This window comes from Camelina sativa, chromosome 3 (genome assembly GCF_030686135.1).
Source record: "Camelina sativa cultivar CO46 ecotype springtype chromosome 3, ASM3068613v1".
NCBI lineage: Eukaryota > Viridiplantae > Streptophyta > Magnoliopsida > Brassicales > Brassicaceae > Camelina > Camelina sativa.
In genome coordinates, this window is record NC_141882.1 from 14,379,941 (window position 1) to 14,400,574 (window position 20,634).

The 20,634-nt window shown below is 40.6% G+C and overlaps 3 protein-coding genes and 3 pseudogenes across 6 annotated transcripts; 4 read left to right on the forward strand and 2 right to left on the reverse strand.

Annotated features, from left to right (window-relative positions):
- The first annotated feature begins 501 nt into the window (after positions 1–501).
- Positions 502–3,027, forward strand: LOC104741784 (putative polyamine transporter At1g31830). Of its 2 annotated transcripts, none has more exons than XM_010501432.3 (2): positions 502–889; positions 1,167–3,027. In XM_010501432.3, exon 2 carries the CDS (start codon positions 1,233–1,235, stop codon positions 2,727–2,729), a length of 1,497 nt encoding a protein of 498 aa, XP_010499734.1. In that variant the 5' UTR covers positions 502–889; positions 1,167–1,232; the 3' UTR covers positions 2,730–3,027. The 2 variants fall into 2 exon arrangements, with proteins under 2 accessions (XP_010499734.1, XP_019099332.1); XM_019243787.2 differs by having other exon boundaries at positions 1,239–3,027.
- A 106-nt stretch (positions 3,028–3,133) lies between these two features.
- Positions 3,134–4,690, forward strand: LOC104779021 (putative polyamine transporter At1g31820; annotated as a pseudogene). The gene is made up of 2 exons (XR_015594665.1): positions 3,134–3,264; positions 3,372–4,690. The product of XR_015594665.1 is annotated as a putative polyamine transporter At1g31820 (transcript).
- Positions 4,691–10,758: 6,068 nt separating this feature from the next.
- Positions 10,759–12,045, reverse strand: LOC104777220 (cell division cycle 20.1, cofactor of APC complex pseudogene; annotated as a pseudogene).
- Positions 12,046–12,879: 834 nt separating this feature from the next.
- On the forward strand, positions 12,880–13,657 carry LOC104779022 (agamous-like MADS-box protein AGL93 pseudogene; annotated as a pseudogene).
- Positions 13,658–14,201: 544 nt separating this feature from the next.
- Positions 14,202–16,795, reverse strand: LOC104777221 (histidine biosynthesis bifunctional protein hisIE, chloroplastic). 2 transcript variants are annotated; one of them, XM_010501434.2, is made up of 5 exons: positions 16,522–16,795; positions 15,028–15,273; positions 14,856–14,951; positions 14,603–14,754; positions 14,202–14,527 (listed from the first exon to the last, which is right to left on the reverse strand). In XM_010501434.2, exons 1-5 carry the CDS (start codon positions 16,663–16,665, stop codon positions 14,329–14,331), a joined length of 837 nt encoding a protein of 278 aa, XP_010499736.2. In that variant the 5' UTR covers positions 16,666–16,795; the 3' UTR covers positions 14,202–14,328. The 2 variants fall into 2 exon arrangements, with proteins under 2 accessions (XP_010499736.2, XP_019099333.2); XM_019243788.2 differs by having other exon boundaries at positions 15,028–15,269; positions 16,522–16,776.
- Positions 16,796–16,858: 63 nt separating this feature from the next.
- Positions 16,859–20,176, forward strand: LOC104777222 (pre-mRNA-splicing factor of RES complex protein). The gene is made up of 9 exons (XM_010501435.3): positions 16,859–17,087; positions 17,460–17,688; positions 17,803–18,697; positions 18,963–19,030; positions 19,117–19,181; positions 19,272–19,375; positions 19,464–19,536; positions 19,644–19,824; positions 19,927–20,176. The coding sequence occupies exons 2-9, from the start codon at positions 17,478–17,480 to the stop codon at positions 20,010–20,012; spliced, it is 1,683 nt and encodes a 560-aa protein (XP_010499737.1). The 5' UTR covers positions 16,859–17,087; positions 17,460–17,477; the 3' UTR covers positions 20,013–20,176.
- The last annotated feature ends 458 nt before the right edge of the window (positions 20,177–20,634 follow it).

The following is a 20,634-nucleotide window of genomic DNA, read 5'->3' on the forward strand; positions in this document are numbered from 1 at the left end:
CAAAATTACACTAGTCCCAACATGGGACCAAAGAAATTTATTAATTTATATAAATTATTAATTTACGAACATTAATTTATAGAGGTTCTACTATGATACCATGAACATGGTACATTTGCTAGATTTGCTGCATGCAAAAGGTCAAACCAAACCCAACTAAAGGGTACACAATAACTAACACAGATCCAATTTGCTCTTTCTACACGTGAATAGATAATAGATTTTATAACGCTTTGTCCTTGCCCCATTTACCAAATACTTTTGCCTCAAATACTGTTTTTTACTTTTTTTTTCTTTTTTCTTTTTTGTAATTCATTTACAATATATGTATTGTTTCTACGGTTTTCATAAATACAAATTTGGTTACCACTTATCATAGTTTAGTTTTGTACGTTTTAGGATGAAGTTTAAGTTCTAAACCTAACAACTCATTAATGAAGAGCAATACTTTTTAGCAATTACACCAACAATGATATACAACAACAACTAACTGAGATTCGTACTTAGAATTTAAAGAATAGTCAAATAATATACATCGACAACAATGACAACAACACTAACAAAGATATTAAAAGCACATGCGAGATATTCCAGATTCCAGATTCCAGATTCCAGATCCATCTTTGTGATTTTTTTTTTCGCACATTTTCTCTTCTCCATTTGTTTAAACAGACGTGCAAGAATCTTTTAAAAAAGCCACGAGGCGAAAACTTAAAAAAATATATAAATAAATTCCTATTTCATTCATTCTTTTGAAATATGGGTTTTATTCTACAAAGAGGGGTTTGTTTTGTTTTCTTCTTCAGGCATCTCTGAATCGTTCCAAAGCTTCACCAACCTTAACAGACGACGGAGATCTCAAGAAGATCCTCGACTCGATTCTCTCACGGTTCGTTCTTCTTCACTTCTCGTTAAAGATTTAATCTTTATTCATCGTTGATCAAGACATCAATCTCTGTTTCTTGATGAATGATCCAGTTCAAAGATCTTTACTTTTTAAAGTTCCTTCTCGTTTCTTTTTCGATTTTGTTGATGTATATTGAAGATACCCATCTGAGAAAAGTAACAAAAAAGTCTCCTTTATTTTGTCTACTTTACCAATTGTGACGAACCCTAGATTCAAAAAACTGTAGCAAATTTGAGTTAATCTATAAAGGTTGTTGCAGATATCAAAAATCCTTAATTGGGGATGATGTGGAGAGTTCTAATCCGTTTAAAATCTGGATGACGTTATGCAGAAGCGGAGGATCATCACTGTGGATCACTCGTCGTCTATCGAGATGAGAGAGTACAGTAGCAGCAACGATGAAGTTCCTTACTCTAGTGTCCGCCGTGATGATGAGGAGGTTCCGTCGTCACCTAAAGCTACTGACAAGATTCGGAAAGTTTCGATGTTGCCGCTTGTGTTCCTCATATTCTATGAAGTCTCAGGAGGTCCTTTTGGTGTTGAAGACAGTGTGAATGCAGCTGGACCATTGTTAGCTTTACTAGGGTTTGTGATCTTCCCTTTCATTTGGAGTATTCCTGAGGCTTTGATCACTGCTGAGATGGGTACAATGTTTCCAGAGAATGGTGGTTATGTGGTGTGGGTTTCTTCTGCTTTGGGACCATTCTGGGGGTTTCAGCAAGGTTGGATGAAATGGCTGAGTGGTGTTATTGATAACGCGTTGTATCCTGTCCTGTTTCTTGATTACTTGAAATCTGGAATCCCTGCTTTAGGTAGCGGTTTGCCTAGAGTTGCAGCCATCTTGGTGTTGACTATCTTGTTGACGTATCTCAACTACAGGGGACTGACTATAGTTGGTTGGGTTGCTGTGCTTATGGGGGTTTTCTCTATCCTTCCCTTTGCTGTGATGGGTTTGATTTCTATTCCGCAGATAGAGCCATCGAGATGGCTTGTGATGGACTTAGGGAATGTGAACTGGAACTTGTATCTGAACACGCTTTTCTGGAATCTTAACTATTGGGATTCGATCAGCACGCTAGCTGGTGAAGTGGAGAACCCGAACAAGACGCTTCCAAAGGCTTTGTATTATGGTGTGATCTTAGTTGCTTGTTCTTACATCTTCCCTCTTTTGACTGGAACCGGATCTATCCCGCTAGAGCGTGAGAAATGGACAGATGGGTATTTCTCTGATGTGGCCAAAGCTCTTGGTGGAGCGTGGTTGAGATGGTGGGTTCAAGCGGCTGCAGCTACATCAAACATGGGAATGTTTCTAGCCGAGATGAGTAGTGACTCTTTTCAGCTTCTTGGAATGGCTGAGCGCGGTATGCTTCCTGAGTTCTTTGCCAAAAGGTCACGCTACGGGACACCTTTACTAGGGATTCTGTTTTCAGCGTCAGGCGTTGTGCTCTTGTCTTGGCTAAGCTTTCAAGAGATTGTAGCTGCAGAGAACTTACTCTACTGCGTTGGTATGATCTTGGAGTTCATAGCTTTTGTTAGAATGAGAATGAAATACCCTGCTGCATCAAGACCGTACAAGATACCTATAGGAACCGTTGGTTCGATCCTCATGTGTGTTCCTCCAACGATACTGATCTCTGCTGTTGTAGCACTCTCGTCTCTAAAAGTAGCTGCAGTAAGCGTTGTGATGCTACTCGTAGGTTTCATAATGCATCCTTTTCTGAACCATATGGATCGCAAGAGATGGGTAAAATTCTCCATCAGTTCTGACTTACCGGACCTTCAGCAGCAAACTCGGGAGTATGAAGAAACTCTGATACGATAAAGAGTGTTCTTTGTTCATTCCCACAACTATGTTTTAAAGTACAGAGCTTGTAAGCCATAGACTAAAGCTCTGTACTCTGTTCATTCAAAGCTTGTTCTAAAGTTTTTAGTTTTTTTTTTCTTTCTCGTAAAGTTAGTTTACGTTACATACGGTTTTAATAAACTTGTGCAATGTGTTTGTATCTCCCTTTCATTTTCTTTTGGTCTTTGCCTTTATTGATTTGTGTAAAACAAGGTTTAGCAAATCTTGGATAGCTAGATAAGATTTCATCGCTAATGATTGAAAAGATAGAAAACAAGTATCAGTGTTTGACCATTCTTTCTCACGAAAGCAGGAACACAAGTGTCTCAGTTGAATTGATCAATGTGATATGGACAATCTCAAAACAGAGAACCACAGTTTCTTAAATCTTTGACAAGATGTGACCAACTATAACGATATGGTTGAGTTTTGTGTTCTTCTTAAAGCATAGCTCCATCTTTGCTAATAATCTTCAGACGACGAAGATCCTCAGACAAACCTCGATAGTCTCACGGTTCGTACTTCTTCACCTCTCGTAAAAATTTTAGACTGTTGTATCAAGGATTCAAGAGTTTATACAATTGTTTTAAGCTTTATTCTTGTTTCTTTTGGTTGATTCAGAAGAGAAGTGTTATTACCATGAGAGACTATAACATGAATGACTTTGCTTATGCCGATCTTCAAGATGATGATGTTTCTCTGCCTGAAGCAGCAACCAATTCGATTCAGAAAGTTTCAATGCTACCACTCGTTTTCCTCATATTCTACGAAGTCTCAGGAGGTCCTTTTGGTGCTGAAGGTAGTGTGAACGCAGCAGGACCACTGTTAGCTCTTTTAGGGTTTATCATCTTTCCTTTCATTTGGTGTATCCCTGAGGCATTAATCACAGCTGAGATGAGTACAATGTTTCCAGTAAACGGCGGTTTTGTCGTTTGGGTCTCCTCTGCTTTAGAACCCTTTTTGGGGGTTTCAAGTAGGTTGGATGAGATGGCTTTGCGGGGTTATCGATAACGCTGTATCCTGTTCTGTTCCTCGACTATTTGAAATCCGCTATACCGGTTTTAGCTACTGGATTGCCAAGAGTTGCGTCGATCTTGATCTTGACTCTATTCCTTACTTTTTTAAACTACAGAGGACTAACCATTGTTGGTTGGACTGCTGTGTTTATGGGAGTTTTCTCTATGCTTCCGTTTGCGGTCATGACTCTTGTTTCGATCCCGCAGCTAGAGCCATCGAGGTGGCTAGTGATGGAGTTAGGAAATGTAAACTAGAACTTGTATCTAAACACGCTTTTCTGGAATCTTAACTACTGGGATTCAGTTAGTACACTAGCTGGTGAAGTTGCAAACCCGAAGCAAACACTTCCTAAGGCTTTGTCTTACGGTGTGATCTTTGTCGCTCTTTCAAACTTCCTCCCTCTTTTGTCTGGAACGGGGGCTATACCGTTGGATCGCGAGTTATGGACAGATGGTTATTTAGCTGAGATTGGTAAACTCATCGGTGGAAGATGGTTGCGGTTGTGGGTTCAAGTGGCTGCAGCTACATCAAACATGGGAATGTTTTTAGCCGAAATGAGTAGTGATTCGTTTCAACTACTTGGAATGGCTGAGCTCGGTATGCTTCCCGAGGTCTTTGCGAAAAGGTCTCGTTACGGGACACCTTTGTTAGGGATCCTTTTTTCAGCTTCAGGTGTGTTACTATTGTCTGGACTAAGCTTTCAAGAGATTGTAGCTGCGGAGACTTTGCTCTATTGTGGTGGAATGGTTTTGGAGTTTATAGCATTTGTTAGGATGAGGATGAAATATCCGGCTGCGTCGAGACCGTATAAGATGCAAAGGAGAATATATATTAGGGATCTTTTTGTAATTAATATAGACTTAAACCCTAACTCTAAACCCTTTTGTATCAGCTTATATATATCTTGTACATCGTTCATATAATATAATGTGGCTTAACCTACATGGTATCAGAGCCATAGTATCTTAACAGATCTAAACCCTAAAATTTTTTTTTCCGCCGCTCTTCTTTTCCTCCTTCTTCTTCTTTCTCTTCCTCTTCCTTCTCTCGTACCTTCCTTCTCTCGTACCTTCCTTCTCACGTCACTTTCTCTTTCTGTTTTTGTCATATCTTCTACAAAGAGTGAAACCGTTGTCACCTCTGATGCGTCTGTTCTCCACAACGTCAACATGTCTAATGTGATCAAACTGACTGCCTCCAATTACTTGATGTGGAGTCGTCAGGTTCATGCCCTTCTTGATGGACACGACATCGCCGATTATCTTGATGGCCCCACGAGCTCTCCACCTCCAACACTCACCACTAACGGTGTTGCATATGTGAATCCTGCGTACTCTAACTAGAAACGTCAAGACAAACTCATCTATGCTAGTCTTCTTGGGGCAATCTCCGTCGAGATCCAGCCTATCCTATCCAAGGCGTCGACATCTGCTCAGATCTCGAGTACTCTCTCCGACACTTATGCCCAACCTACGTGGGGTCATATCAAGCAGATCCGGGAGCAGATCAAACAATGGAAGAAAGGTACTCGTTCCGTTGATGAATACGTTCAAGGCTTCGCAACTCGTTTTGATCAACTCGCTGAGCTTGGGAAGCCTCTTGAACACGAAGATCAGGTTGACTATATTCTTGCTGGTCTCCCGAAGGATTTTAAACCTCTGATCGATCAAATTGATGGCCGAGATTCTCCTCCGTCGCTTGCTGAGATTCATGAGAAGTTGCTCAACTATGATCTGAAGCTTCAAGCTTTGGCTCGTGCGGTTCCATCCTCTGTTCCCGTCACTGCCAATACTGCTTCTTGCAAGAACTCCGGTGGCCATAACAACTTCCGCAATCCAACCCATGGTTCGTCTCATGGACAATGGAATCAACAGCCGTCGTCTTGTGGATCTCAAGGTCGTGGATATCAGGGACGATGCCAACTCTGTGGTGTCTATGGTCACAGTGCTCAGCGTTGTTCCCAGCTCCATACCTCTGGCCGTGGCTACCCGACCTCTGGTGGTGGCTATCCGTCGTCATCCTCCACGTCGTGGTAACCACGAGCGAATGTTGCTGCTATGTCGTCTCCTACTCCATGGATTTGTGATACTGGCGCCACTCATCATCTTACGTCTGATCTCTCGAATCTTGCACTCCATCAACCATACACCGATGGTGAGGAGGTCACAATTCACCATCCCTGATGGTTCAGGTCTCGCGATAACACATACGGGTTCCGCTTTACTCCCTACTCCATCTCGATCTCTTGCTCTTAAAGATGTCTTATATGTCGCGAATGTGTGCAAAAATCTAATTTATGTGTATCGACTATGCAATTCTAATCAAGTGTTGGTTGAATTCTTTCCTGCATACTTTCAGGTGAAGGATCTGAGCACGGGGTCCGATTACTCCAAGGCCGAACTAAGAATATGTTGTACGAATGGCCGATGAATCGTCAGACGATGTCCATTTTCACGGCCATTTTCACGGCCGATCTCGCCTCATGGCACCGACGACTAGGGCATCCCTCTATTTTGGTTTAAAAGAATATTGTTTCTCAATTTTCCTTACCACTTTCTCCTTCTCCACAAAAAGATTTTTCTTGTTTGGATTGCTTTATTAATAAAAGTCACAAGTTACAATTTTCCACAAACACCATCGTCACTTCTCATCCCCTTGAAGTTATCTATACAGATGTGTGGTCCTCTCCCATTTTATCCTCTGAAAATCACAAATACTACCTCATTCTTGTTGACCATTTCACCCGTTATACTTGGCTATACCCACTTCAACAACAATGCCAAGTCAAAGATATTTTTATTGCTTTTAAAGCCCTTGTCGAGAATCGGTTCCAACAAAAAATTTGAACCCTATATTCGGATAATTGGGGAGAATTTATTGCCTTGAGGTCGTTATTGGTGTCTCATGGCATTTTGCACTTCACCACTCCACCTCATACACCACAACACAATGGTGTCTCGGAACGGAAACATCGTCATGTTGTCGAGACGGGTCTCGCAATGCTTGGTCATGCCTCTGTTCCGCAACGGTATTGGCCATATGCACTTGCTATGGCGGTGTATCTTATCAACCGCATGCCAACTGATGTTTTATCCGGCGAGTCACCTTATCGGAAACTATTCCAAACTACTCCAAATTATCAGAAACTTCGAGTGTTTGGTTGTGTCTGTTATCCATGGCTTTGTCCCTATCGGCAAAACAAGCTAGAGACTCGCTCAACGTCATGTGTGTTTCTTGGTTATTTGCTCACACAAAGTGCATACTTATGTCTTGACGTACAGAGTGGTCGGATATACATTTCTCGACATGTTCAGTTTGTTGAGACGTCATTTCCATTTGCCACTCCTATGGTCTCTCCCGGATCATCGTCGTCATCTATCGGCCATAACAACAACTCTTCTGGTTGGCCTTCTTTAGTCTCTCTCCCATCGCTGCCAGTTCCTTCACCGCCTCCGACCTTGGCTCCACTTTCGCTGTCATTGCCACCGTCGGCTTCTACATCACCATCACCAGCTACCCCTACCGTCTCCTCTGCTCTACCATCATCGACCTCTGTTTCATCGGATGCTACTCATGAAATAAGGTCCAAACGGGCTCAAGATTCTATTGTGGCCTCATCACCTTCGGCCCAACAAAGTCCACAAGGGTCCTCAGGCCCTTCGACATCAGCAAGTCCACATTCTCCATCTCAATTATCTCCGCAACCCTCATTGTCTCCAATATTGTCGCCGACCTCTATTTTGCCATCTCCGATATCATCTCCGCAACCGGACCCATCTCCGTCGCCGGCTCCTTCGCCATCTCCGGTGTTACCTCCAGGCGCATCTCCAACGCCGTCGCCTTCACCACCACCACAAAATGTTCATCCTATGATGACACGAGCCAAGAATCAAATCACCAAACCACAAAAACGACTGAACCTCATGGTTAATGTCACGCTTCCTGTGATTCCGACGACGGTGGCTCAAATCTGACATCACACCTTCAATTTGGTTCCCCCTGATGTTGTTACAAATGTGATCACTTGTAAGTGGATCTTTACTCTAAAGTATAAACCAGATGGCTCGATTGACAAGTACAAAGCAAGGTTGGTTGCTCGAGGTTTCAACCAACAGTATGGACTTGATTATTCGGAGACGTTCAGTCCCGTAATTAAATCCACAATGGTTCGTCTTGTTCTTGAGGTTGCAGTCAAACGGAATTGGGCGCTCCATCAAGTTGATATCAACAATGCTTTCCTTCAAGGCACTTTAAATGAGGAAGTCTATGTCACTCAGCCACCGGGATTTATCGATCGTGATCGTCCTACACATGTGTGTTGCTTGAACAAGGCCTTATACGACCTTAAACAGGCGCCTCACGCTTGGTATTAGGAACTCCGTCAGTTTCTCATTCAATCCGGCTTCAAAACGTCTCTCGCAGATGCTTCACTCTTCATTTGCAAGCGTGGTCAGTTTTACATCTATGTTCTTGTGTATGTAGATGATATTGTGATTGCTGGAGATCCGGCTGTGGTGGCACCTTTCAATGCTAGTCTTGCACATCGTTTTTCCCTCAAAGATCTTGGTCCACTTAGCTACTTCTTGGGTATTGAAGCAACTCACACATCTCAAGGTCTTCATTTGATGCAACGCAAGTATATCACCGACCTCTTATCCAAGACCAATATGCTTGGTGCCAAACCGGTTTCCACACCCATGACACAGAAGCCACTCACCCTCTTTTCTGGAACGCCACTTGATGATGTTGTACAATACAGAATGGTAGTTGGGAGTCTTCAATATCTTGCCTTTACTAGACCGGATATCTCTTTTTCGGTTAATCGATTGTCACAATTTATGCACAAACCCACCAACGAACACTAGCAAGCGGCTAAACGGATATTGCGCTATTTGGCGGGGACGACATCATTGGGTATTTTCCTACGTCGTGACGCTCCTCTCACCATTCATGCCTTCTCTGATGCTGACTGGGGTCGCAATCATGATACTTATGTGTCTACTAATGCCTATATTGTGTATTTTGGAGGAAGTCCAATTTCATGGTCATCAAAGAAACAAAAGAGTGTGTCGCGATCTTCAACGGAAGCCGAGTACCATGCCGTTGCTAACACAACTTCTGAACTCCGCTGGATCTTCTCCTTGCTCACCGAAATGGGGATCACACTTCCCACTGCACCGGTCATCTATTGCGACAATGTCGGAGCCACATATTTGTGTGCCAACCCTGTTTTCCTCACCAAAATGAAGCATGTCGCCATCGATTACCATTTCGTTCGTGAACACATTCAAGCTGGGATGTTAAGAGTCGTACATGTCTCCACTCATGACCAGCTTGTGGATGCCCTAACCAAACCTCTCCCATGTCCCCGGCTTTAGGAACTCAACTCCAAGATAGGAATCAGGAATCTGCTTCCTTCTTGAGGGGGCGTGTAAAGGAGAATATATATTAGGGATCTCTTTGTAATTAATATAGACTTAAACCCTAGCTCCAAACCCTTGTGTATCAGCCTATATATATCTTGTACATCATTCATATAATACAATGTGGCTTAACCTACATAAGATACCAGTTGGTACCGTTGGTTCGGTTATGATATGTGTTCCTCCCATTGTACAAATATGTTTTGTCTTTGTCCTATCTACTATCAAATTGGCTTTAGTGAGCTTTGTGATGGTCGTCATTGGTTTGTTGATGAGACCTTGTCTAAACCATCTCGATCGGAAGAGATGATTCAAATTCTCAATCAGTTCTGATTTGCGAGTGTTTAAGTAGGAAAATTCGAATTTTGAAGAATATTTGCTACGTTAGGAGTAAAAAGCTTGGAATCCATTGCCATACAAATATCTCTATCTTGTGTTTGTTTTGTACTTTTTTCTTCAGTACTTGTAACCAAAGCTTGAGGATCCTGTTTGGGTCATGAATGTTGTCTCCTCGTACAACGCAAACTCGCTACATGTTGTCTTTGATCGGGGTCTCATCGGAACTTACCACGACTGGTAAGTTTTCATTTTGTTCAAAACACTCTGTTTTCGTTATTTGGTCTTTGTATTAACATGTTACTAAATTTGCAGGTGCAAAGCTTTCCGACATATCCAAGAACATATGATCTTCTTCACCTTGACAGCCTTTTTACCTTAGAGAGTCACAAGTACAAAATTTACTATTGTTCAATTTGGTATGGTTTAAGTTTGAGTTGTTACGATTTGGCTTTTTTGGTATTGAAGTGTTTCTTGAACTATATTGTGAACAGATGTGAGATGAAGTACGTTTTGCTAGAGATGGACAGGATCTTGCGACCGAGTGGATATGTTATATTCCGAGAATCTAGTTATTTCATGGATGCAATCACAACATTGGCCAAAGGGATGAGGTGGAGTTGCAGGAGAGAGGAGACTGAGTATGCAGTCAAAAGCGAGAAGATTCTGGTTTGCCAGAAAAAGCTATGGTTTTCGTCTAACCAAGCCTCTTGATGTGGTCACTGTATCAAAGTTTTAAAACTGGTAATCAGTGTTACTCTATGGCAGTTTTACACAGACAAAAAGAGCTGGTCCTTTGAATCCAAGATATAGCTATAAACAATCTACTCTTACTTTTTTTTTGGTCCTTTAAATTGATATTATATTTTTTAATTATACTAGTGACTACTTACCTCAAAACTCCAGCACAAAAATACTTTGAGGGACTCAAAACTTTTGGTCTTTATAGTTTATCTCTTGTCTCTTTCTAAAACGTTTTGTGTTTTATCAAAGAACACAAAACAAACACAAGAGAGTGGAACATTCTTCTATTAAAACAAAGCATAAGAGAGTGTGAGAGAGCTCAAAGAGTGGACAAGGTCCCAAATGTCAACACACTAAAACCTGTTCTTAAAATCTTATTTACTTTTCTTAAAAAAAAAAGAGACAAAACTAAGGCTATATTTGGAGATCTAATGACACTGCCTATAATAATTGACAACAACACTAACTAATACTCAGAATCCGTTTGATGTCAAGTGTCAAAAAGAGTCTTCACAGTTTCAACGAATATGATGAACATGAGAAAATAGCTCTGAAGCTACTTTTGGAACAACTTTCTTGACGGTCCCTGGTACTCCAAAAACATTCCAAAACTTGAGAGACTCGTCTGTGCTGGTGCTGCTGAAGCCACGGTACACCCATCCGGATTCTGTGCCATATAAAGAACTCTTGATGTATGACCAGTGAGTTCAGCCATTTTCACCATGGATGGGTACTTCCAAAGTGTAAGCTGATTCTGTGTATACCCATGTGAGCTAAGCAATTCTCTTTCGTTTTTGCTCCATAGCAGTAAAGAAACTTGAGAGCCGGTGTCAACTGAATTCAAGCAAGCCCCAGTGAGTGTATTCCAGAACTTAATCGTCTGATCTCTGCCACCACCACCAGTTGCAAGCAAACTCGATTGGAAAGGGCACCACGCAAGAGCTTTCACAACAGCTCTATGCTCCTCAAACCTATGCAGCCATTGCCTAGTTGAGTTGGAGGAACGATCCCATACGTGTACCACGTTGTCGTTCCCACCACTTGCTAGTTGCTGTCCTGATCCTGACCACTTGAGACCACAAACCTCTTCAGTGTGACCCACGTAAGTTGCCACAATGGGCGATCTCATCCGCACATCATTGTTGATGACCCGTCTGTCCTTTCCTCCAGTTGTTAGAATGTGATTGTTCCATGCCAATGATCCTACTCTTGACTGGTGACCACCTTTCAATGTTTCTATCAGTCTACCATCAGAAGAATCCCACAACTGCACTTCAGAGTTGTGAAGACCAACTGCAAGAGATTTACCATCTTGCGTCCAGTTAACGCTTGTGACAGGTCCCTCCTCTTCATCAACGGTCACAAGCTCAAATGTAAGATCAGTGGATGCATTCCGCAAGTAAACAGTGTCTCCCAAAGCCACGGCTAGAACATTAGCACTGCTCCAGTCCAACAAGTTAAGGTAGAAGTCATCGGCTATATTAGGTAGGTCCAAGACTCTCTCACAAGTCTGACGAATGTATCTACGAGGCTTTACAGATCTAGGTTGTTGTAGGTGAGGATCAGAAGAAGCAGAGTGAATACTAGTAGAAAGCCGAGCTAGAGGTCTGTTTCTGAAGGCGAGAATCCGCCTTCTATTCATATTCATTGTCTCTGCTAATCCTTCTATGTAGGCTTTTCTTGATGGTGAAGTTACCTCATCCTTAACTTTTCTTCCTTCAGTTAGAGCGTAATGAGCGTAGTCAAAGTCCATCGCAGCCCTATTTGGTATAAACCTATCAAAACTTTCCTTGGATCGCTTCCTGGGGAGAAAGTGTTCTTTCGTTGAATACCAACCTGTCATATTCATCATTACCAAACACACTCAAAAGAAACGAAAATCAAACAAAGCCTGCAAAGACAGAAGCGTTAGTCAATATTCGAATACAAAGAGAGACTAATCAAATAAAGCCTGCAAAGACAGAAGCGTTAGTCAATATTCGAACACAAAGAGAAAAGTTGAGTTTCGTCGATGAGAGATATAACCAAATAAAGCCTGCAAAGAAAGAAGCGTTAGTCAATTCCAACACAGAGACAAGAGTTTAGTTTGGTCGCTGATAGACAAAGAGATCAATCAATCAAATAAAGCCATGCAAAGAAAGAAGCGTTAGTGAATTCGAACAGAGAGACAAGAGTTCAGTTTCGTCGATCAGAGATTAAGCAAATAAAGCCTGCAAAGAAAGAAGCGTTAGTCAATTTCAACACAGAGACAAGAGTTTCATCGCTGATAAATGTGAGATGACGATCGAGAGAGCAATTTAGGATTTCTTTCGTTTTCTCTGATTAATTATATATAGATACATACGATTTAGATTGATATAGTAAAATTGAAACAAACGAGAAAAAGGAGAATTACAATTATATATAATAACCCTGAACCGTGTTGTGTTTTACCCTAGTTCTCCAAAGAGTTTTTATTTTTTATTTTCTCTCTGTCAAGAAACTAAAGCTTCTTCTTTTACTCTCTTTTTTTTTCTCTGTAAACAAACAACGTAGCGACGTACAATGATGGCTTCTTCTTCTTCAATGTTGACGAAGGACAAAACAACGAAATTGTTGTAGGTGAGAAACCGAAGATGTTCAAGAAACAACCCTCGCTCTCTTCCGTATCAAAGAAGACAACGAATCTTCCTATGAGAGAACATACCATGTTTAAGAAAGCCTCCGAGCTTTCAATCCTGTGCGATGTCGAAGTCTGTGTTATATACTACAACCGTGACGGAGAACTCGTCAGGACATGGCCGGAAGATCAATCCAAGGTTCGAGACATGGCGGAGAGATTCAGCAAACTCAACGATAGGGAGAGACGCAAGAAAAGCACAAACCTTTCTCTGTTTCTGAATAAGAAGACCGGCCTCAAAGACAAGAAGACATCTTTTGATATCACGGACAACAGATTCTCTGAGAAAGTTTTGGAGATGGAGGCTTCGTTAGAGAGTTCTCTACGGGTGTTACAAGATAAGCTTCTTCGGTTACAGAACCAGGCGGAACCCAATCAGAAGAACCCTGTGGTGTCTTCCGGCGGCTTCTTCACACCAGATCCATCATTGATGAGCGGAACAGAGCAAGACCTATCGACGCCATCATTGACTCAACAACATCAGAGCAAATTTTCAGTCTTTCTCTATAACCATGACAACGGTAGCTTCTGCCAACTCCCTGACTCCTCTGTTTCTACCTTTGACCCATCGACGAGTTCGGCTTCACTTGGGACAACTTTGTTGTGACCAATTTAGATTTTAGGGTTTGTAATAAGTCGAGAATTTTTGTTATTATCTTTTGAATAATTGTATGTTTTGGTTAGTATGAATGCATTTTTTTTTTCTCAAGTTTTGTAACATAGTCTTGGCTTCGGCTTCGGACAGATGATATTGTTAGAACTATCACAGTTTTGCAACTTGAAAATAGAACTTCTACCACAGTTTTGCAATTTGTATTGTTTGCAAGACCACAGTTTTGCAATTTGTATTGTTTGCAAGACCACAGTTTTGCAAGTGACGGTTAAGTGTATGAGTCTAGCAATTTGTTCTGTCTAACAAGACCACAGTTCTAATATCTTGAGGATGCTATGAAACGGAAGCTACTGCTCTTGTTTTTGAACATTAAGGCACAGAGTTTTTGATTGATGCTCCTAACTGTGTGCTCTAGTATCTAAAATTCGAAGATGATATAACAAAAAAAGTAAAATCATAATTAGTTCAAGTACAACGTTCCTACTACCTTGTTCCTATGAATGAGTTTTGTTTAATTTCTATGAGTTCTTGTGAGGTACGTAACTGGAACAGAGTTGGTTGAAACATATTGGACAGGTAGAAAGGTCTCAAAAAGTGATAGAGGCTACTAACTTTGTACCACATGAAGAATTATGTTGTGTTTTTTTGGCCAAGTTAAATGCGTAAACGAACCATTTATTTATTTTATAACAAAAAATATCAAATCATACAATACACAATTTCACAATGACCAGTAACTTCAAAAATTCTAGCAAATACATGAAAACGGTCAATCGAAAAAAACAGTCACTTTGTACGGTTTTGCTTCTCCTCGATTCCAGATTGAGAGAAGCGTTTCCTAAGAACTGCAAAAACATCTTCCATCTTCACATCCCTTTTAGATAGAAGCACCATTGCGTGGTATAACACATCAGCCATCTCCGATGGTGTTCTTGAAACTTCCTCATTATCCTCCAGTGTTCTGCATAACTCATCAGCTTCTTCCCTGAAACAAAAAATCCCAATAAGCTTCATAACGATCAAAAAGCTCAAATACAATTACAGATAACCGACAATATACCTGATCTTTGAGCAAAGCAGAGCGTCATCAGTCAATAACCGTCGAGTCCATGACGGTTTACCTTCTTGAGGAACTGTTGATTCTTCTTTCCGCTCGGAAATGATTGATTCTAGCGAATACAATGTTGTTAAAGCTAGCTTGTTTCCTGAAGCCTGTGATGCAGTCAGAGGAAGTAGTTGATTTCCTTCAGATTTCAATTCATCTCTTGTCAGAGGAAAAGGTAAAAAAAAAAAAAACCCCCACAAAGACAAACCTCATCATTGTTTAATTGATCGAAAACAGATGTGTAGTAGCAAGTCTCTTCTCCTGTGTGACAGGTAGGTCCATCAGGTGTTCCAAGGTAAATAATCTGAGAAAATACAAACCAGTGAGTTTACGAAGAATACAACTATTATGATTCATATCAGCGGTCAAAGCAAACATACCGAATCTCGATCGCAATCAATATACACGTCGCGGATATTGATGAAGTTATTGGATGTCTCTCCCTTGGTCCATAAGGTTGATCTTGATCGACTAAAGAATGTAGCTTTCCGAGAACTGATAGTTGTGGAGAGGGCCTCCCTATTAACAAAGCCTTGCATTAGTACAGCTCCTGTGTCAACGTTTTGTGCTATTGCCACAGCTAATCCTTTGTCATCCCATTTAATGCTGTCCAACAAGTTATCTACCTAACCCAAGAAAACAACAGAAACCATGATAAACACCAGGGAATACAACAGAAGCATAAACAATGCATGTTGAGACAGCAATAAAAAGATCACAACTGCAACACTAACAATACAGATACATAGTAATTTAAACCAAACAAGCCCCTCTCTAATAATATAAAGAATAAATGCATTATCGGACTAGAATTGGAAGCTAAAAGAGAAATGTCTCAATGGAGATTATTATTTATTCAGTTGTGGAGGACAGATGTAGCCCATGCCATCACAGATTCAGACGACCAAGCAAACGATGAACACCTTCAGAGAGAATTCCAGACAAAAAGATGGAAACCATCAAAAGGCCCTTCCTTCTCTCTGTTTTCTTTACCAGAGATGTAACAGTTCCAACTCACTAGTGAAAGAGTAGGAACCTGACCATCTCTGGCCAAATCTCAACTATACGGGATGTAAGTATAGACTAACAAATAACAACAAATTAGAGTAAGAACATGAATCTTTAGTTCACTGACAGATCAATGCAGCATGACTCTTAAACGTGAGACCCCAAAGACAAAATGTTTTTCCTTGAAAAGATATCAAAATGTGATGAACAGATGTAGCTCAAGTCATCACGGAACAAAGATGACAAAGCAAACGATGAGCACCTTGAAAGAGAAATCCCGACCAAAAGATGGAAACCATCAAAAAGCCATTCCTTCTCTCTCTTTTCTTTACCAGAGATGTAACAGTCCAAACCCACATGTCAAAGGGTAGGAACCTGACCATCTCTGGCAACAAAATCCCAACTTTACATTATACAAGAAACATTAACACAAAGGCCAATCGTAATTACCAATTATTCTCACTAGTCTCTAAGCTGAACATAAGTTAACTACAGAATGTGTCCATAGAACTAAATTACTTTCTTCAATTCAATGCTTTAATAGAATGTGATGAACAGATGTAGCTCAAGTCATCACCAAATGCAGACAACTAAGCAAACGATGAGCATCTTAAAAGAGAATATCCAAACCTAAAAATGGAAACCATCAAAAAAGCTTTTCCTTCTCTCTATTTTATCTACCCGACATGTAACAGTAGTTACTCATATGTCAAAGAGTAAGCACCTGACAATGTCTGGTTCGATATTCAACCCAACCTCTAATCCAAAGCTTCTGCAACTAGTTCTAGATACAATTTAAGCTTAACACGATTCCATTACAGATCATAAAGTTTAGATTATACAAAAGATTAATTCACTAGTTTTACCTTAGCTTGAAGAGCAATGTTTTTATTATCATTAGACGCGAATACGACATTGGATCTGCTTCTCTGCTTAGTATATCTGATTGGGATGAAACAGCTACTTCTCGTATGTAAAGACTGAGCTAATGCATTGTACGATACCGCCATTAACTCGATGGAGCGCTTATAAAAGAGGAACCAAAAGTGGCGGCGGACTGAATATAAAAGAGTGACGGAAGAAGAATAAACCCTAACTAGTTCTTCTGAGTTTTGTGGTTTAGTTACAGAGACAGTGAAGGGCTTTTTAAAGACCGACTCAGCATATATTCAAATAGACTAAAATGCCCCCCAGTCTACCTCCATTTTCGAAATTTACAAAAGCATCCCTGTAATTGCTTCAAATTTCAATTTCCGCCATAACTTGTTTTTTTCTTTTTTTTTTTTTTACTCTCTTCGTCGTCTCCAAGGGGATTTTTGGGATCCAAAAGCCCTAGAAACATCTCCCCCCCCCGAGTTATCATCTATCAACCTTTCGCGTTGGGTTTTCCGATACTTTCACGGTCATCTCCGGCGTTAGTTTTTCCGATTAGGTTGGTAATTTTACGATTCTATGTATGTACGTCTCTTCGTTTCGCTCTCTCGGTTTTATAGAATCGCTTCTAGAGCAGATGCAACGGTTTTATGTGAATTTGATGACTATATAAGAGACTTAGCATTGTTTTGTTGTTTCTCGATTCAGTCTCAGTTTTTTTTTGTTTCCGGCTAGATAGATAGTGGTAACCTAGGGCTTGATTGATGCTTATTCGAGTGTTGCTGCTACTAATTGTTGATTCTGGATTGGTTCAATTTGTTTTCTTAAGATGATGAATGGGTGGCATTGTTATTCATACTGTCAATTTTTCGATTCCTGTTTGATTTGAGCCTCTGGTTTCTGAATTGAATTTATATATTTGGTATTTTAGGCTTCAAATATCTCAGAGATGGCTGCTGCAAGAGCAGGAGGCAATTCTTTAAAAGATTACTTGAAGAAGTATGAATGTAGTGATGTTGTAGAAAAGAAGAAGAAGAAGAAGAAGCAGAAGAAGAAGCCAGTTAAACCTGAAGCCAAAGGTGTTTTAGTTGTGGATGAAGATCCTGTTTGGCAGAAGCAGGTTGATCCTGAAGAGGATGAAAGCGAAAATGATTCAGCAGGTAAATTTCTTTTTACTGTTTCTTGTTTCTTGGACTAGTTGTATCTCCTATGCTTTCACTTCTATGATCTAATAAACAGTTTTGGACTGACATGTTTTGTTTTGTTTCGTGAAGAGGAAAAACCTGTGGTTGATGAAGACATTGAAGTTAAGAGAATGAGGAGGTTGGAGGAAATTAAGGCAAGGCGTGCTCATAATGCCATTGCTGAGGATGGGAGTGGGTGGGTGACGTTACCTCCAAGCCGTGAAGACACAGCATCTGATATTTCTCCTCCACGTAGGCAAAGAACTCGTAATGACTCGCCCTCTCCTGAGCCTGAACCTAGACGCGCGGTTGCGGATAGAGCTGAAACAGATATGTCACCACCACGTCGGAGAAAACGTCACAATACGCCTTCACCTGAACCTAACAGAAAATATGATTCCGATATGTCACCACCTCGCAAAAGAAAAGCCAGGAATGACTCGCCTTCTCCTGAACCTGAAGATAAAGTCCCCAAAAATATGAGTGAAGATCTATCTCCTCCTCGCAGGAGACAGGTTCATTCTCCATCACGTGGATTTAGTAGAAGGCGTTCTGATTCTGTTGAGTTGGACGATGATTTATCTCCTCCTCGCAGGAAAAGGGATTTACATGGTTCACCTGTCGCAGATGTAAAAAAGGAGAGCAATGACCTTTCTCCTCCACGAAGAAGACGATATCATTCTCCATCACCTGAACCGGGTAGAAGGCCTGCAAAATCTATTGCCTCAAATGCTGATTTGTCTCCTCCCCGCAGGAATAAGGCTTCTCGAGACTCGGATCTTTCTCCTCAAAGAAAAACTGCGGATTCTCGACGTTCTTCTGAAAATGTGTCCAGGAATTCCAATATTGATAGCTCTCCTCCACGGAGACCACGCAGAGAATCACCACCTCCTCAAACAGCTAAGGAGCAACGAAAGACCGGATTGATTAGTGGCAAAGACATTGGAAGTGAATATCGAAAGAAAAAGGAGGATGAACAATTGAGGTAATTATCAGAAAGTAGAATAAGATTTTTTACACTGTGTTTAAGTGATAGGCATCAGGGTTGTTTCAATAGTATCGGGCAAGAGTGGTTTCCTGTTTTCTGAAGTTTGATGTTGCCTACTTCTTCCTAAGTTGCTAAGATTTTGTCTTTCTGTGTCTTGTAATAGGGAATTCATAGAGAGACCAGTCTTCAGTAACGATGATTTGAGATTCTTGACTGCACAGTTTAGGCTGCTATTTTTCTGACAAATTATACTCCTGTGCAGGTTTAAAAATATGGATTCCGAGCTAACTGGTCAAAATGCAGAAGCAGTGTTCCGTGACAAGATCACAGGTGGACTATAGATCTTTAGTCATTATAAGCTGTAGCGTAAATCCATAATCTCATGCCTAACTCCCTGATGCTTCCTGATTTTGCAGGGAAGCGTATAACAAAGGAGGAATATCTTAAATCCAAGCAAAAAAAAGTAATTGAGAAGCCAAAGGTACTGTTTGTTCGTTACTCCTGAAAACAGATATTGTAATCTAAATCCGAGACAAATAAAGTTACCAATGTAATTGCCTAATTCTTGTAGGAGATAAAACTGGAATGGGGCAAAGGTTTAGCTCAGAAGCGTGAAGCTGAAGCTAGACTACAGGAACTTGAGCTTGAGAAGGAGAAGCCATTTGCTCGGACAAGGTATTTTATTAATTCTTCTTCTTGACTCGAGGTTGAGCTATTATGTACTTGGTTGTTTATTTAAACGGTTTTATATCTGTCGTTTCAGGGATGATCCCGAGCTTGATCAAATGATGAAAGAAAGAGTTAGATGGGGAGATCCAATGGCTCATTTGGTCAAGGTATTGAAATTACTTCTGCTTACCACAAACCTATGATTATGAATAACCAAGATTGTCTTGTCATAAAATGTAACATCCTAATGTATTACCAATTTTGTATATGGCAGAAAAAGCGGCATGAGACAACTCTTGTGGATCTAGGAGACGATGAGAAGATGAAAGAATCTGGGTTCATTATACCACAAGCTGTGCCTAAACACAGTTGGTTGACGAGAGGACTAGAAGCTGCTACAAACCGGTATGGAATTAAACCGGGTAGACACTGGGATGGGGTCGACCGTAGCAACGGTAAGTTACTCTGATACATTTGTTTTCATTATTCACATTCAAACATTCCATTAGAAGATTAGTTGTCTGATCTGTTATTTTTGTCTGGTGTAATGGTTTCAGGAACTGAGAAGCGAATGATTCAGAAGACCAATGAGAAGAAAGCAACAGAAATAGAGGCTTATCTCTGGTCCGTTGCAGACATGTGAATCAAGATTTTGTTGGGAAAAATGTGGTTTGTTTCGGGATATAACAACCTTTCTAAACTGAGGAAGTTTGGGTTTGTATTTGTTCTATATGTCCGATAACTGAGCCGTTTAGACTTAAGAGGAATGCTGATTCTGGTTTGGAATGTGAGATAACCATATATAAAGTTTGGCCTGAGTCTTGTACGATCGGGCTGATGCAGTTGGTACGTAACGTAAGGAACCAGTCCAAGAAAACGCACTCAAGTGTTTATTCGGATTTATAATTTTATTCTCTGGTTATCTAAACGAGCTGTAACACTAACACTATCGAAGTAGTACAGAATAAATAGAAGTAAAAAAAAGTTCAAAAAGTTTCAAGTTAAATCAAACACGATGAACCCATCGTTGTTACTTGTGTATGCATGTAATCTAAAGTGTAGATTCGGTAACTTTATAAGGGCCAGCCTAATGTTTTGTGTTGTTTTGTTGCAAAAAGTGTTTCCAAGTTATAGTTTTGAAATTATTATACTTTATCTGATTTTGGTTATTAGTGGCAGCAAAATTCCAAGCACATCTCAATAAGTATGCACGGACACCTAATTTATTTGTAAGACGTTGATCTAGGATTATGATTGTCAGGTCA